A 17293-nucleotide genomic window follows, 5' to 3' on the forward strand; every position below is an offset into this window, starting at 1 on the left:
ATCAGCCTGTACAGCACAGGTTTAGGCTCCCTTGTTTGTTTCACATCACGGTCTGGTGTGCAAATTAAAACAGAAATAGGAACATGTCTGCGCGACCTAGTGTAAGAATGCAGGCTCTGTAAGAGGTGTTTTGAATCCATTACCCTCTTTTATCTTACTCTAAAAACCTCATTTTGTTATATCAACTCATGTTCTTGCTCTAGCTGCAGAAATCTTTTACACACACACACACACAGACGTGATTTTTTAGTGACACTGTTATTGATCGAGCCCAGAGCTTGCACAATATGTGACCTAAAAGTTTTCTGGCTGGTGCCATTAAGCCCCACGGAGAGGAGTGCGCTTGGTAATCGCAGTTCATTAAAGATGCACTGTGTGAGACAGACTGAGAACATGTCCTCCGCTGTGGGGGGCTCAGGAGACAAGGCCAGCACGCCTCTGCCCAAAGACGCGAACGGCACAGCACAGCATAGAGCAGACAAGATGGGCACAGGCTAAATATAACAGTCTCACTTTTATCACCTTCACCACGTACGGGCCAGCTCGTCTGCCCACATATAACAGTGGTTTTATAACTGCACATGCATTTCTTTAAACACAACATACTGTGGGTCAGTTGTTATGTACAGTTTTATTTACAACTGAAAAACTCAGCAATGAAATCAACTTATGCACATTTCGTTATCTGTTTGGTATAATGCATAAATTGTGTATGCTCTATTGATTGCCATATATACATTAATGGCTTGCTCCATCAACATGACAACACTGACATAATTCTAAGTGGTAGCACATTTTTTAAACTTTTACTATGTATAAACATATGTTCTGTTACACTGTACATGAATTAACAGTCCAGAAGGCAGATATTTAAATATCAATATTTACATTCATGCATCCATCATTTCTCTCATATAGGTACATGGTGGGGTTTACTGTTAGCTAATACCTGTGCATTTTTAAATGCAAGTATGTGTTTTTTTTTAAATCCCCCTCTATTTTCCACAGTTTAGCCAATATCTATACTTAACTGACAGCCACAGAGTACAGCCCACTCTCACTGAGTACACTCATCTGCATGCACGCTCACAGACAGACAGACACACACACTCATACACACGCACATGCATGCCCGCACAGACACACGCAGATTTAGTGTATTAAAGAAAAAAAAAGAAAAGAAAGCAGAGCAGCGTTGAGTGATGCTCCAGTTCAGCTCAGTTGTGTTTTTCCAGCGGGGATGAGAAGGATGCCTGTGACAGCACTGAGTCACACACATCCTTGATGAGGCCATCCTCTGTGCAACCTGATCTCTAGCTATTGGCTAAGTCTCCTGTCTCTCGCCAGTCACAAGGTCAGCTCTGGGCTCATGTCCCCTGTTTCTATAGTGATGGGCTAAGCCCTTCTTGACAGATAGAAAAATGAAGATTGTCACGTCCAGACAAAACACGCCGGAAGCCATCCAGCTGACCACGGGACATTGGACAACAAGATTTAACTGGACGACAGGGAGAGCAGGTTTAACTTGTAGAGGTGCTTGCACTGAGCGAACAAATCGGAAAGTCGGGACTGGCGTGTGATGCAGGACAGGAGTATTGTTCGGGTAACACACATTCACAAAGATCACATAGGACATAATGGAGGCCCCTGACTTTTTTAGCTGAAGTCTCAGGGAAACAGAAGAGGATATCAAACACCCAGAGACAAAACAACTGATACCAAAACTCTTTGCAGAGCAAGCGCGTTTTCTGCATCAGTGTCTCAACAAACCGACAGCCGGCTTAAAGCATTGGTGCATCACAAATGAATTATATGATCTATAAATTATTCACTTAGAAAACAGAGCTCTCAAGAAATAAGATGAATTTGTCAAGATGTTCAAGATTTGAAAAGATGTGAGTAACTTACAAGACCGTTGTTTTTCCCTTTTAAGTAGAAAAATAAATTCAAAGATAGACAAGTAAATAAATAGAGGAAATAAATACATGGATGACTGAAATATATATATATTACATTGAGCCTTCTGTAGCCTGTTTTGGCATGGCGAAATAACCAGAATGTCCCATGTTGATGTTTCTGCTCCTCCTTTGTTTATATGGATTTCTTTAAATTGCATAGTCAGAGGAATCCACATCTCAGAGCCAGGACCGGCAGCAACATCGTGTTTCTCACAAAGCATCTGTCTCAAAAATGGAGGGGAAAAAAATGGACAGTGCGAGGGTTGGAATATAAAAAAATGTTGCATTCTCTGTAAAAACTGCATGCATGTTATTTGTTGTGTGTGATGGGCTGTCTTGTCTGGCTGCCCGTGGGACTGCAGGGCTGCTGTATTGTCTGTTGTTCCATTGCAGATGTCAACAGTGCGTGAGGTCTGGATCTGCAGCAGACTGGCAGACAGTCCCTCTCCAGCCGGCAGCCAACCAGCCTGTCAGCAACACTTGCTGTTACTAAGAGCATAATGTTCAGCTTGCTGTGCCACTTTCGACACCGTGGGGGGTTGTGGATCTTTCTCTGTGTCCTTTCTGTCTTGATTTTTTTCCCCCCGTCGATCTTTTTAGCTTTTCTCGAGGTGAATGGTGTCTTCAGTCCGGGCAATGTGCCAGGCAAAGAGGGGAGTTTTACCAATCTGAAAACCTGGGGTGAAACCCACTCGCATTCATTCAAGGTGAGAGGGAACTGTTGTAGTCAGGATAAGGTGAGCGACAATGGTGATGTCACTTCATGTTTACCAGGACAGTCTATACCACAGTGTTGTTTGTACCCATGGCCTTCTTGTTACGGATGCTCATGGCATACTCCCCACGACTTGTCCCGTTCTCTTCTTTTCGGAGTGGTTTCCTGTGAATAGACATTTTTACAAAGTGAGGATGAATTCCTTGATCAAAAAAACAAAGCAAAATGGCACTACATTCATCCATAGCTAAAGGCCATGCCATTAAACAGAGTTTGTGGACTGCTGACCTACAGACTGATTTGATTTCTGAAGCTGCTCTGGGTGGATATGCTGCTCTCAGCAATCCCTTCTAATAAGCTCAGTGTTTAAAGGTCAATTTTGCAAGGAGACAGAAGGAAAAGATACATTGCAGCACATGGCATAAGGCAATTACCTACTATGACTGGGAGATGCAATCTTCTCTTCTAAGTAATGAGTATGTGTAGCTGTCAAAACAACTTGGGAATGACATCGATACACAACCTCCTGGGAAATTCCTTCTTAAAAACCGGTTGCGCTGTAATGCTCGATGTTTGCTCTAGTGCAAAAGAAAACAGCAGCACATGATCCCCTTGCTGCAAGACCAAGGGTTCGCCTTAAAACACTACAGCTGGCTAAGCAAAAGGGAGGATGGGGCCTCCCTGACCTCAGATATTATTATTTTGCAGCGCAGATGAGAGCAATAATATGCTGGTGTAACCAATCATACACTGCCCAATGGAAAACCATTGAGGAACAAATGCTGTCTATACCTATTCAGGCAACTCTAGCTGACAATAACTTACAAACCTATATAAAAAATACTGATAACATGTGGGTGAAAAGGACCCTTAAAACATGGAGAACTATTATAAAGGAATATAAACTCGAGACCAATATTACAGTTCTTAAATGGTGTGCTTACGACTCAGAGTTCAAACCTAATGAACTGGATTCTAGATTCAAGGACTGGACAGGTAAGGGCATAACAGCCCTGTGCAGTATAATGAAGGATGGAAAATTGTTCAGCTTTGACATGCTTAGAAAAACATTTTCATTAGAAAAAGAAGACTTCTATCGATATCTGCAGTTAAGGCATTATGCCGACACGAAGATGAGAAACGTAACAATGATAAACACACGCTTGATGGAACTGTTTATAAAAAGCTATAACTCAGAAACTATTGATAGAATTGTATCATGTCTCTATAAGGGTCTAATGGATTTGAAACCACATTCGACTTCATATATTAGAACAAAATGGGAGAAGGAAGGAGGGATAAAAATATTAGAGGAAGAATGGACGGCAATATGGAGATATCAGTGGATGTGTACCAGCTCACAAAAGTGGAGGGAATTTGGCTGGAAGTGTCTAATTAGATACTTTATAACACCTTCTCAGAAGTCTCATGATGATGATAACCCCCCTGCTTGTTGGAGGAACTGTGGAAATCAAAGTGCAAATCATTACCATATTTTCTGGGACTGCTCAATCTTGAGGGATTATTGGAGAGAAATACATAATGCCTTACAGGATATCTTTAAACGTGAAATATCTCTCGAGAGTAAGACTATGTTCTTTGGATATATACCTCAGGAATGGCCTAAATATGATAAACATTTAATAAATATTTTATTGGTGGCCTGTAAAAAGAATATCACCAGAAAATGGTTATCCCCAGAGAGCCCAAACATAAGTACATGGATGGAAATCACAATGGAAATTTATAACATGGAAAAGATAACAGCTTCTGTTAACCACAAGCTGGAGAAATTTACATCATATTGGGAAAACTGGGTTAAATATATCACGCCTCATAGGCCAGATTTTACTATTACAAACCAATAATTATGATGTATGTATATATATTTATAGGATCACCCCATACCAACACATCCGTGTTTTTTTTTGTTTTTTGTTTTTTTGTTTTTTGTTTCTTTTTTTTGTTTTGTTTTGTTTTTGTTTTTTTTTCTCTTTTCTTAGGTTTGCTAGTTTTGTTTTTTGTTTTTTATATTTTCGGATTATGTGATGGTTTCAATTACTTCTATCGTTGTAAGTATTCTTCCCTTATGACTTGGATGTAAATTAAAATACTATTTCAGTATTTAAGGCAGATAACCTAAGTATGAAGAATGCTTACATGATGTACATACTGTGAATGCCTGCTTTTGAAACCTTAATAAAAATATGAATTAAAAAAAAAAAAAAAAAAAGATCCCCTTGCTGCTACTGGTCTGTGAAGAGCAGGATCATTCAATATAGCTCTTTTCATGCGCTCCTTGATGCCTTTGTGGTTATTATATTTGTCCAGTGTACTGTGGCTTCCCCCTCAGCTGCCCTCCCCTGCCCGGGTTTATGTAACTCAGAGACAGATCTGAATACAGTTAGTACAGTCATTGTCCCACTCAACACTGTACAGTGCCTTCACTAGCACTGAGAACCCTTGAGCTACATCTAAGCTCAATATCTCCCCTCCTCTCCTCTCCTGGCCCCTGAAAGCTCGGGCTGGCCGGCACAACTTCAACAAACATTCAGTCCGGTCCAGCACAAATCTTTTTCCTTTCTCGGGCATCGTGCCGGGAAGGAATCGTGCAGACAGGGAGTCCTTGCAGGGTGAAATGAGCTCATACATGACATAATGCAATCCAATACAAAAGCTCTGCAAGAAGAAAGCACTCAGTGTGACTTGTGAGGATTAGCTTCTTGTTGAGAACTGAAGAGGGTACTATTAAAAGGACTATGGAACATTTTAAAAACAACAATGTGTGAAAGTTGAACTCATGAATAATAAAACACACCGTTGCTTAAGACTGATGGCATTGTGTATTGGAAATTACGGAGATATGGTTTTAATGGTGTTATCATATCCAGAGACTTAAAACGCAACCAGTAATGAATCCAGACCTCTGACAAGATCTCATTAAAAAGTTAACATTACTTGGAGGTCTAATACACCTGATAGCATTTCTTTCCCTCCGTGCACAGGATTTTGCTGAATCATTATCACACCAAGTCTTTCAATATGCCTTAAGGATATTTTTCTGTAATACTAGCAATATTTATACGATTCTTTCTTGGTGAGGTGTCAGTATGAAAAATGATCTGCCAGGGTTTTTTTTTTTTTTTTTTTTGCACCACTCAATATTTATAATTCTTGTGCTGTCATCTCAGTCTGTCAGCTGTCTCTTTGGGATGCTCCCACGCACTTTGACCGATCACATTTTTGCCACACCTGTTAAACAACCGTCTTGCCGCTGTCAGATTTTGAAAAATGCTCCCGTCTCGGCTGTTTTTCAGCTGTCACTTCAGCGCAGAGCTTAACCTCGACCCATCTGCCTCCCGTGCTCGCCGGCATTAGCCATAAAATCCTGCTCGGCTTGACTCCGTCCAGTTTTTACACAAGTTACTCTGATCTGCAAAGTCAGTATCAGGATCTTTAAACATTTTAAAGGGTTTCCATTCAAAGAAACAAAAACTACAATAGGGTGTAAATATGAAAGTCTTTGAGAATCCCCCACCTCACATTTTTAACTACTCTAACAGGGTGGCTTTATCATACTGTGTCTCTTCCACTAGTTTAAAATTTGTGAGTTCACAACATGTATTTTATAGAGAACTTTTAATATAGTGCCATCATTGAGTCAGACTAACTTAGGTTCATTATTATGAGGGTGTGTGTGTTAATAAGAAGAAGGGAGGGAGATTTTACTGACTTTTAACGGAGCTTTTATACCTGAAAAGTGATTGGGAATTTCTGTGTAGATACTTTGGAGGGCCATGCAGAAGCTGATCAACATTATGTGCGAACATTATACTTTCCAGAAAAAAAACTTTTAAACAAAACACAACAGTATGACTAAGACTTCCTGTGGGACTCCAGTGTCACCTGGGAGGGGTCATTTGGGTGAACACAACTGGGACACATGCTGGCCATGTAGAGCAGATGCTGCTTGCTGTGTCCCTGTGAGACCAGGGGAAAGCCTGAGAAAAGAAACTGTCCAGCCCCGGGGTGGAAACACTCTGATGTGGGGAGGGGGCGGTGGTCCCCACTGCTGCAGGGAAGGGATTTGGGATATACCAGTTTTACAGGTCTGTATTAATCTATTAATCACTGCTGCCGCCTGAGGGAGAATGTACAAAAACAGCAACAGTTACTCACACAAAACAATATGCTAGACACAATTATATCTGTCCCACAGGGAGGATGGAGGAGGAATCTCCCAAAGTCCAGCCAACATAGACTCTATAACAACATTAGCCTCAAACATTTCTGGAGTCCAGTTACAGAAAACTATGATAAGAGTTAAACAGACCTGTGGGTGTTGGGACAAAGTAAGATTTTTCCCTTTGGTTCCTACAGCAACAGATGAAACTACATAAACAAAGGGTGATATGGATGTTGCTGTAAGACATGACAAAACAAAAAGATAAACCAGCTTTGACGACGGTGCAATAAAACAATGTCCACACTTATCCACGGACGTTGCCACATTTTTATGTAGGAATATCTGATGGTATTCCTATTCTTACTTCTGTAGCAGACTGATAGTTTTATATCATACTTTTTTTTAATAAGTCAGTGACTGTGGCTGGGATGTCCACAGTATCATTTAGAAAAACACTGAACACAAATTTATGATGAACAGTTTTCATTCATTTCATTTACGTGAGTTTGTGTGCGTGTGCGTGTGTGCTCTTCCTGGAAGCTCTGTTCTTACCTGTTTAATATACGAGCCTGTTTCAGCTTAGACCTCAAACCTTTATGTGAAAGCAACTCCTCCTTCACGTTAAATATCGACAGTAGTAACGGGAACTGAGTCTCCAGCAGTGCCCTCCTTGGAGGAGGGCCATCGCGTGAGTAGCATGCTCATGTTTTAAAGTTTCACTATGAATTCATCCACCAGGATCGGACTCCAGAGGTGGAGACTGGACTGTGATGTTCTGAGAAACTACAGGGAAAATCTGAACCTTCTACACTCACATTGTAGCTTTTAGCTACATCAACACAATGTTCTCTCACCACCTGCCTTGCTTCGTCCTCTTCCCCAAAATGCAATTGAAGTTGAAAGGCTCCACACAGTGGAGGAGATCCAGAACGCATTGCAGATGCATATGTGCAAGTGGACGGAACAGGAGCCATTTAAAATTAGCACTGGAAGTAGTCCAGAGCAGAGATGGCTCTAAAGCGGACTGCTGCTATGATTTTAATCAGTGACGTGTTTTGCTTTTTACGGGTGGAATCACAGAGCTTTTTTAATGTCCCTCATTATATTTGGTGCAGCCAGTTAAATTTAAGATAAAAAGGAGTTTTATTCTAAGTCACAACTGAATTGTGTTGAAAACGGATGAAAAAGCAATTAACAGAAGTCTGGCATGTCTCGATGATTCCACATGAGATTTAGCAAGTAAGAGAACAAGACAGGATCTCTGTGCTGTTCGACACCGGTGAGCTACAGATTCCTGGAAGCCGCTTCGGCCCTGTTTATTTTTCTCAGGATGTAATCTCCGCACTGACTGACCATGTCGCTTTGGGCCACCACACAGGGCAGAGCACTGGGGCCTCAAGCCGACCTCTGCCCGGGCCTTCAATAATAGATGCCATGCTGTTGACACGTGGCAGGTGGCAACACAACACTTCACAGGTTAGATGAATATTTCATATCAAAGCTGTGCAATCACAGCGCACATTGCTGTTTGAAGTTTGGGGAATGCATGATGGTGAAATTAGGACATGCGTTGGGCTGTTTACAATTACTCCAGCCATCTGGAAATTAGAGTAACATGGTATGGTTCAAAGCAAACGCATTACAAAACAGACTGTAAAAGTCTGTCACCGGTTTTGATGGTGCCGGTTTAGTGATTTCGAAAATAAAACAAAGGGAGATTAATGATGTGTGAGCAAATATTGTAGCATTTTCCGTTTCGGTTTTTTGAGTATTTTGGATGTTCTGTGTTACCCTTGAAAAGGACCAGCTGGGATGCATTATCTGTCTTTGAACAAGCCTCCCTGAGCGGTAAGTGATTGGGAAAAGCATCTCGCTTCATTAGTCAGTTGGTCTGAGTTTTATTTGTTTTGGCGCCTTGGATGGCTGACAGCCTGGACTGCAGTATCATCTCTTTTGCTTTGGATGGTACAGCAACACTGAAAAGCAGCGTGTGCCTGAATCCTCCTCTCTGTGCTTGCACACCAGCCTCTCTGGTGCTGTGGACTCTGAATAGGATTGTGTGGAAGTGTTCTTTTTTTTCTCCTTTTCAGTCCCGCTTGCTTCTGACAGATGACTGGCAAGCAAAGATTACAAAAAATAACAAAAGGCCAGGAGGGCTGGGACCTGCAGTGCTCGCTCTTCCACTGTCTGTAATGCTTGGGCCTTGGCCCTCGTCCAGCTGATTTTCATTGGGAAAGCCCGGAGCACTGAGCTGGGAGGGCTATATATAACCGGGCTGTGTTTTTCTCACTGACAAACCCTTTTTCACACTGTTATTGACTGAGATGCTGAATTACTGCCTTCGCTCGCTTTGGTAGACAACACTTTATCTGTCCTTTTTGGCTGTGTTGTTTCCTCTCCTTTCCCCTCTGGAACGATGGATGATTAGAGAATCCAAGACAAATGCTAAAGCAGTCACATCTTTCCCTGGACCGCTCTGCTACTGGCTTTGACTAATGAATGTCTAATGAGCCTAGTCTGGACCTGTGTATATTCCCTTCTCATTCTGAGTAGAGGGCAGCTTGGCGTGGCACAAAGTCTGCAGTCTAGAGCCCACAGAGCTTCAGGACATGACCTGCTTGCATGTATAAAAGATGTGGCCTGCGACTGAATGACTGCGCAAATTAATTCATAAATAATGACTTGTGTTTGGGGCTAGAGCCCATATTGCAACAACACTTTCCTACCACTGCTGCATTAAAAAAGGTGCCCCTTGGCTACACAGGGGGCTGGAGAATTGCCATAATGAATTCCTGAGCCAACCGCCCATTAATTCCGCTGCCTGACTTTGCCTATTTGTTGTTTAAAGAAAGGCGAAATAGAGTTCTGCTGAAGAAAGCCATATCTGGCATGCAGGCTTAATATAGTCCCATAAATATAAGAAGGTAGGATACTAGATCTTTTTAAATACATATGCATAAAACATAGAAGTAGCTTCTTGATTTAATGCCTAATTCTGCACACATGGCATTCTCACGTGGTTAGTTGTGGACTGTGAAACACGCCAAGATGATGAATGAGTGCGTGTAAAGATATTGTGTGTTTGTGGATGGGTGCATGCAAGTATCCTTTACAAACCTGGCACGATTCAGATGTGACTATTTTTGAAATATCTGTGAACATTAAGGGAACGTCGGAGTGCACGTGTGATACCGTGCTGCCTGAACGGCATCAAGAGAATTGGGTCTGGTTGTGCCGCAGAGTAAAACCTCACACAGACTTTTTTTTTCAAATAAGCCAAATGTGGAAAATGCTGCAACAGCAGTGTGTTGGGATTCCTTTGCTTGGCTCTTGCTTTCACATTTATGAATCCAGCTGCCATTCTAGGATGCTTCAGACTTTTATGGGAATCAAAATCAATAGAGCATTGTTATGTCATTTTGCACTTCAGCAAATTAATTCAGCATATAGGATATTTCTGCTTGACTCAATGTAGTGGATATTTACAACCCACCTAACCTCTGACCTCAGTATGACCTAGGGGGGCAATGGCATAACTCTAACAAAAAGGCAGGACACTTATTAGAGTACCCCACATGTCTATTTACCCGCCTGTCTCAATCTGTGACTGACTTCTACTTAAGTTAGTCCTCATTTTAAAATAATTTGGAAATATGCGAGGTTTTAATTACAATGTTAAACAAACAGAATTAAACATGTTAGGGTGGCTTCTTACCTCTTGATAGCTTTGTAGCAGATGATGATAGCTGAGAGGAGGAAGATAAGTGAGGCACAGCCCACTGTTCCGAGAACTACGATGTCCATCTCCATCCACCACGGCCTCCACAATTGCACCTTGGGCTTTTCCACTTAGAAACAGAGTGAAAGGGGCAGCAAGGAGAGAGAGGTGTAGATACAGAAGAAGACAATAAACACAATACATTAAAAAAGGTAAGCGCATTATGAAAAATGCATTAATTATATTTACACTTAAGCCACAATGCTGACTTGTGTTTTGCATTTTGATCCTTAGTAAGTGGCTTAACTTTTAAACAACACAATAGTGAAAGAGAAACAAGACGATTTCTCTCCTCTGCTCTTTTTGTGCTGGGATGCATTCATGTCCTCACCCGTTCTTTAGGTCTTAGGTGCAACGTTCAAAGATATCCAACCCGACACCATGAATCATTTAAGGTCCTGTCAGCCTTCCCTACACCAGCACTCTTGTCCACACCAATTACTGTTGCAGGAACCTCCTGCTCTTTCCACATTAGAGTCGTGGAGTAAGATCACTCACCAGGAATGTTGTATAACATTGTGTGCATCAGCATCTTCGTATCTGTATTGCAGAACTTCTCTCGCCTCGTTTTGCAGCATCCTGTGCTCTCCCACCGTCTTTAAATCAGGTTTGTCATGAGCATATCTACCTATCATTCAAGGAGAAAATACCCTGTTTGCTACATAAAATAACAAGCTCCTCCTGCATGTAGAGGATTTTAGTTATGAATGAGACGAATGGGCTTACACCATAGCAACAAATACTCCTGAGTAATGCTGAAGACTATTTTTCCAACACAGCCCATTTCTACAGAGCAAATAAAAAGGTATGGCTCTCCCTGGTACAGCACACCACATCATAAGTCACTGTGAATTTAAAAACCCCTCTCAGCCAAACTTCCATTTTAATCCTTCGTTTTGTCAACGGCTGTAGGATTTAATTCAGTCAGTGGTAAGGATCTACTTTATTGTGATAGAGCACAGTCCTATCAAGGGACCTCAGATACCATTTTTAGCACGCAGACACTTCTTTAACTGTGCCAATTTTTCCTCAGTTTTATTAGACTTTTATCTGATAGATGTGGTCCCGGCCATTGTCCCAGTTTTCATGTTAGCTGTGCATATTCATTGGATTTTAAAGACGACAGTTTAAAGCACATTTTCAGCTCAAAGTGCTCTGCAAATTGGGCTGCTGAATGAATATTTAGATAATTATGCATGAAAAATGTGATGACAAAAAAAAAACTCCCTTTGAATCAAATATTAATAGTGTCTCCACCCACTGCAAACATATGTGTGCAAAGATAAAAAGAAATGAAGATTGATCCGCTTATCTTATTAACATGACATTTTGCTGTTTTTTTATTTGGTTGTTGTTGGAGGGATAAGATCTTGTGGAGGCAGCACTCAGAGGTCTGAGCTTGTATTGGCCGAAGGCCCACCTTCACTTGCAGTCAGATGGTTGTGGCAGGATTCATGCAGTGACCTTGACAACAATCACAGAAGAGTCTATAACTCTCGATTTGTAGGTAACTCACATGGTGAGTCAGGGGGAAAAGGAGGTCCATTTGCATTGACCAGACAGGAAAAGAACACATTGAAGCTGATTGATTAAAGTCCTTCCACTGCTTCGTGATTAAGTATCCCCCCTCCTTGTAATACGAAGGGCTCAGGATGAGTGATTCTAAAGAATCACAGTAATAGCTGCATCATCAGCAAAACACCTGTCCCATATTTCAGCACTGTTCATTATGGTGCCTGAGATGAAATACAAATCATATCAACTTTCAGCAAGCAGGCCTGTTAAATATGTTCGCCTTTTGCTCAATAGATTTAGCACCTCAGAGTGAGACGAAAGAGGAAGGTGAAGGGGAGCGCTGCCACAACAGGCGCTGGAGCGACACAGATATCCAAGCTTGTTGTGTATGAGCACTAACACGCACGCACACTTATTGCCGCCAGCTCGACTTCAAAACAAAGCTGGAACTACTGGGCTGGATCATTAGCCCCTTATCTCTAACAAATTATAGCTAATTTAATTAACTCATCTGTCTTTTAATCAGGGGTTCTCCAGGGGGAAACCCTACCACTGAACCACTGAGCTTGGCAGCCCAGCAGGCATAGATTTCACAGGCAGCCGGGTACTCCCCAGGGTCAGACCCAGTATATATTAGTCTTGTGTTCAGCTGTCAACATCCTGCTGGCTCTAACACACGCACAAACACAAGAGTGCAAAATTACACCCGTGCACGAGCACTCACACGTTAATCTCAACTGGTTGATGGTGCATTTTCCCCGTGTACATAAATGGAAACACTTCACGTCAAAACAGTTTCTTCAGACTAGCCACTTGCCCGACACCTGCGCCTGGCTAGGAACAAGATCCAACTGTGGGCTGAGAGCAAACAGACTGAGATGGACTTGAAGGGAGACAGCTGTGAAAGGTTGGAGGGTGAGCTGGAAGCCTTACCTGTGGTGCCCAGTAGCCGCGGGGGCGGCGGTGGAGGCGGCGGCGGTGGAAGTGGAGGGTATCTTCTACAGTGACATGCCAGCTGGCACTGTTCACTAACTTTCTCCGCCACAGTCCGTGAGCATGACCTCTGGAGCTCTCCCTTATGGTGAGAGAAAAAAGAGACAGAGGGAGAGAAAGAGAGATTGAAAGGACTGAGGCTGTGTCCCTTAGTGCATTACTCAGAAGTACCATCAGCACAACACTGTGCAGCACAAATGGAGATGCTTGAATACTCAGCAGCCTCTTAGTTTGCAGCACTGTGGATATCCTCTCAGCATTCCTTTCATATCGCAGCTCCAGTGTTGTTGTCACTGGGGCTACTGTGTATGTAGTACATGTAAAATAGTATCACATATATGGCTGCAGCCCGCTCCCTGTAAGAAACCACCCACCAACAGAGTGGGCAGCAGGCTGCCCCGAGGAGTGTGCGTGGGTGGACTTGGAAACTCAAGCAGATCACATTACACATGAACCCTGGCAACACTGCGTGCGCGTGAACAACTGCTCACCACTATCTGTAGGCAGCAGCATGGGGCAGAGGTTAGAATACTCATCACTAACATATGCCTGCTGCAGGGATCCTGGTGGGATAACTGAATGTTGTTATCATATAAACACAGTTGGTTACTCCGTGTTCCCACAACAAAAAAGCAGAGTGCCTCTGTGTGTACCTGGGCATAGCTGCATTTCTTATGACCTCCTGCAAACTCACTACACACACCTGCCTGCCAGCATTCCCTCAACACAGGTGTGCTCTGGAGCGGTGATCCCACCAAGTGTAAGCTGGTATTATATGGCAATGCATCTTAAAGAGCACACAAGTTACTTGGAAAAGGTTATTAGCTCCACAGCTCTTATCCATAGTCCATCAGTAAATGAAACTCAAGTTACATCAGTGTAACCTCTTCTCATGCGTAAATTGTCAAGTGGCGCGCCTGAACGTGATCCTTACCTGGCACGAGAGTAACAACAGTGAGAGAAGGCAATGACCGAAGAAAAAAGGCCAAAAACTTAAAGTAAATGGCATTAGATCTTGGCACAGCATTCCTCTTGCGCTGTTCTCGAAGATACTAGGCAGCGTTTCCAACAAATGAATGCAGTATACATAGGCTTGAACTGTTTGGGAAATAACCATCCACCCTATCCAGTTCAGCGGCGATATCTGTGACAGGCGTCTCCAGAAATAGTTTATGCCACAATCATTTTCCTCTTGAAATCCCGTTGTCGATAGCATAGGACAGGCGAGCCGGTGGAATGAGTGGCAAATCTCGATAATTCACATCTCGAAAGTAGTTTTTTGCTTTCTGGCACTCAGATAGCGACCTGAATCACGCCGCTACTCCGTGCAATGTGAGGGCGGTAGATGCCCGTACCTTACATCCCTCCTCGGCTGCAAGCATGAGCGCAAATGGACCACTCAAGCCATCGAAGTTGAAGGAAAAAACGAACCGAGAGAGATCCTCGGGAATATCGAGTAGTAGGATTCCTTGCAATGGCATCACACATCCCCTCTCAACTTATCTAAGCTGAGCACTGTATGGGCGAGTCCGGAGGGCAGAGCCGAGGGTTAAAGTGATGCATCCTCCTCTGTGCCAAAATACGGCGGGCTGTTTTATACGGGAGCATCACCACCGCGCACTTGATGCAGCGCTCACATCAGCTCATCCTGACAACGTGTGCTCAAACAAATTCGCCTTCCGCTTCTTAAAAAGTCCCCCCAAAAATCAAAGAGGGAAGGGCATGTGGTTGTGAAGGCGTCGGTAATGTCAGCTGGGCTTTGTTTGTTTTGCTTTGTTTGCTTGTTTATGTCTGTGTTTGATTTTTTTCCTTTTTTTTTTTTTAATAATAATAATAATGGCCCAGGCAGAAAGTATAGCCCACAATGCGTGGAGGCGAGTCTGTAAAGATGACGCGTACTAGAGCAAATTAAAGTCAAGTGGAAAGCTAGGGAGAGAGAGTGCAAGACGCCTACCGACTGAAAACACTGCCATGCCCGTGTTTGATGTGCTGTGTGCCTGCGAGAACACTCTCTGGTCCAGTGTCCCAAAGTAGGCTGAGATAAACAATACTGATGTAACCTGGCATTTACTGCTAATGCTCGACAACCCGGTCAATTATAACAGTTTCAAAAATACGAATGGGCTTATTGTAAAACATTAGTTTCTTCTTGTTATTATTGCTGTCATCACAACACCTTTGACCCACACTGATGTCGTTTATAAGAAGTGATGCTGCGGGGCAGAGTGCAGAGAATCAGACTATGCAGTGGGTAGTTTTTAAGAGCTCAGTTGCATAATATTGTTGGTGGTCTTCACTAGGGACAGTTATGAAATTACCTCAGAGCCCTCAGTCGGTACTAGAAAGCCAACGTGACATTCACTTGTTGTAACAGCTGATTGACAGGTAAGGAATAAAATCCAGAGTGTTCTTGGTGTCACTAGGGAGCCAGAGCTAATACATTTTTTAACCACATTAAATGATTTATTGATCAGCTGGTTCTCTAGTGCTGATGCATTACCTACTTGATCAGAGTTTCAGAGCTGGAAGATGATGTAATGACTGTAGCCTGGTCAAACCTCTCACCCCTCAGGATTTTCAGCTGTTTAAAGGAGGTCTGTCTCACATTTTAAAGACCTCATTATGTGACAAACCATTTTGTAGTACTTGAATAATCCCCACACATCTTCTTGCAATCTCAAGAGATCTTTGCAACTCTTTAAAAATCACCTTTCTTTGCTCGTGCAGTGCACAAACCTGCCTCCCAGCCTGTGTGTGATTTTCATAGCTAATTCATGTTTCATAAATCTCCAATCTACCGTGGCGCCCATGTGACTTGTCTTTTGCTTGGGAGAACTGCCTGCAGTTTAAAATAACAGAAGTGACAGCCAATTGTGTCAAAGCCTGTTCATACCAAATAACATCTAAGCCGAGTATTTAAACAACTTTGGATTAAGATCAGTGGATTCAGCATCTAGCCTTAAAGCCTTGTTGTTGCAGCCGAGCATTTATCACATGTCATGCCTACGAAAAAAGCTCTTCACGGGCAATAAAGAAGTGAGCTCATGCAAAGGGCCGTGAATTACTTTTAGAGTGGAAAATCCATAGCTGCTGTCAGGCTGTATTTGAAAATGCAGTGCAGTGCAGAGATTTTTCAGAGTTTTTGGAGGATAAAACCAGCCTGTATTTGGCATATGGTCTGGCTAGCAGTTCAGTCCATCCATCTCCCCTACAGTCTGTCCCAATATTGATTATCTGACAAGAGAAAAGCACTACATCCTCCTGTTTCCTTCCTGCTACCTCACCTCATTCCAACAAGCAGCAATTTGCCACAACATACATCACAGGCCTTTAAAACTCAGATAAGAAAACCTCTATGTAATTACTGTGGTCTTTCAGTCTTATCATCCTGCCAAGATACTTAATCTGCCTCTCTGTATTAAACAAAGAGCACCCCCAACATAATGTTTTTATCAGAACAAGAAAAAATAAGAAGACAAAAATCACAAGCCCTCTGTCATTGAAGGAAAACGTTTATATCAAATAAGCTTAAACGGGTTTTATTTGTATTATTCGTAGTTTTCTTGTATTACTTGTCCTTGTGTTATATCAGTGTGCAGGTATAACGTTAGATGTGTGCTGTATTCATGCTGGGCTGCATCATAGTAAAGGTAGATTGCCATCTAGTGGAAAAACCTGGCAACACATGACTTTAAACAGAGGTTATGTTGCTTATTGACACATTATTATTGGAGCTGGTGGAGATATTAAGCTTAGGTTTGTTATTTAAATTAGCCTGTACTGTGATAAAACAACTCCAATACCACTGGAATGATGTTTAAGATAAATAAATTCTGAGGAATATCAGAATACAGTTGATGACTTATTGGACAGTATTTTTCAGTGTACTACTTATTTTACATCTGCGCGTGGCTTTTTCCTAACTCTTTAGTAAGGGAAAATAGATACATCTTAAAAAAGAAAAAGCTTCTAGTTTTCTAGACACACACATGGACATGAATGACCGTATCTACTGGTACTTCTACATTTAGCTGTAGCTCCTATTCCCTGTTAAAGAAAAATATAATCTTTATGATTTTGCAAATTCTGCTGTGTTCTATGGGTACAGTTTTATTTTTAATTTCCCCGTCTCTGCGCCTGATCTTTGC

At 42.3% G+C, this 17293-nt stretch overlaps 1 protein-coding gene across 1 annotated transcript; it reads right to left on the bottom strand.

Annotated features, from left to right (window-relative positions):
• Positions 1–1136: 1136 nt before the first annotated feature.
• prima1 (proline rich membrane anchor 1) lies at positions 1137–15091 on the bottom strand. Its single transcript, XM_026152702.1, has 4 exons — positions 14080–15091; positions 13086–13227; positions 10575–10707; positions 1137–2838 (listed from the first exon to the last, which is right to left on the bottom strand). The coding sequence occupies exons 1-4, from the start codon at positions 14359–14361 to the stop codon at positions 2739–2741; spliced, it is 657 nt and encodes a 218-aa protein (XP_026008487.1). The 5' UTR covers positions 14362–15091; the 3' UTR covers positions 1137–2738.
• Between the last annotated feature and the right edge of the window lie 2202 nt (positions 15092–17293).

The sequence above is a fragment of the Astatotilapia calliptera genome, chromosome 19 (assembly GCF_900246225.1).
Source record: "Astatotilapia calliptera chromosome 19, fAstCal1.2, whole genome shotgun sequence".
Lineage (NCBI taxonomy): Eukaryota > Metazoa > Chordata > Actinopteri > Cichliformes > Cichlidae > Astatotilapia > Astatotilapia calliptera.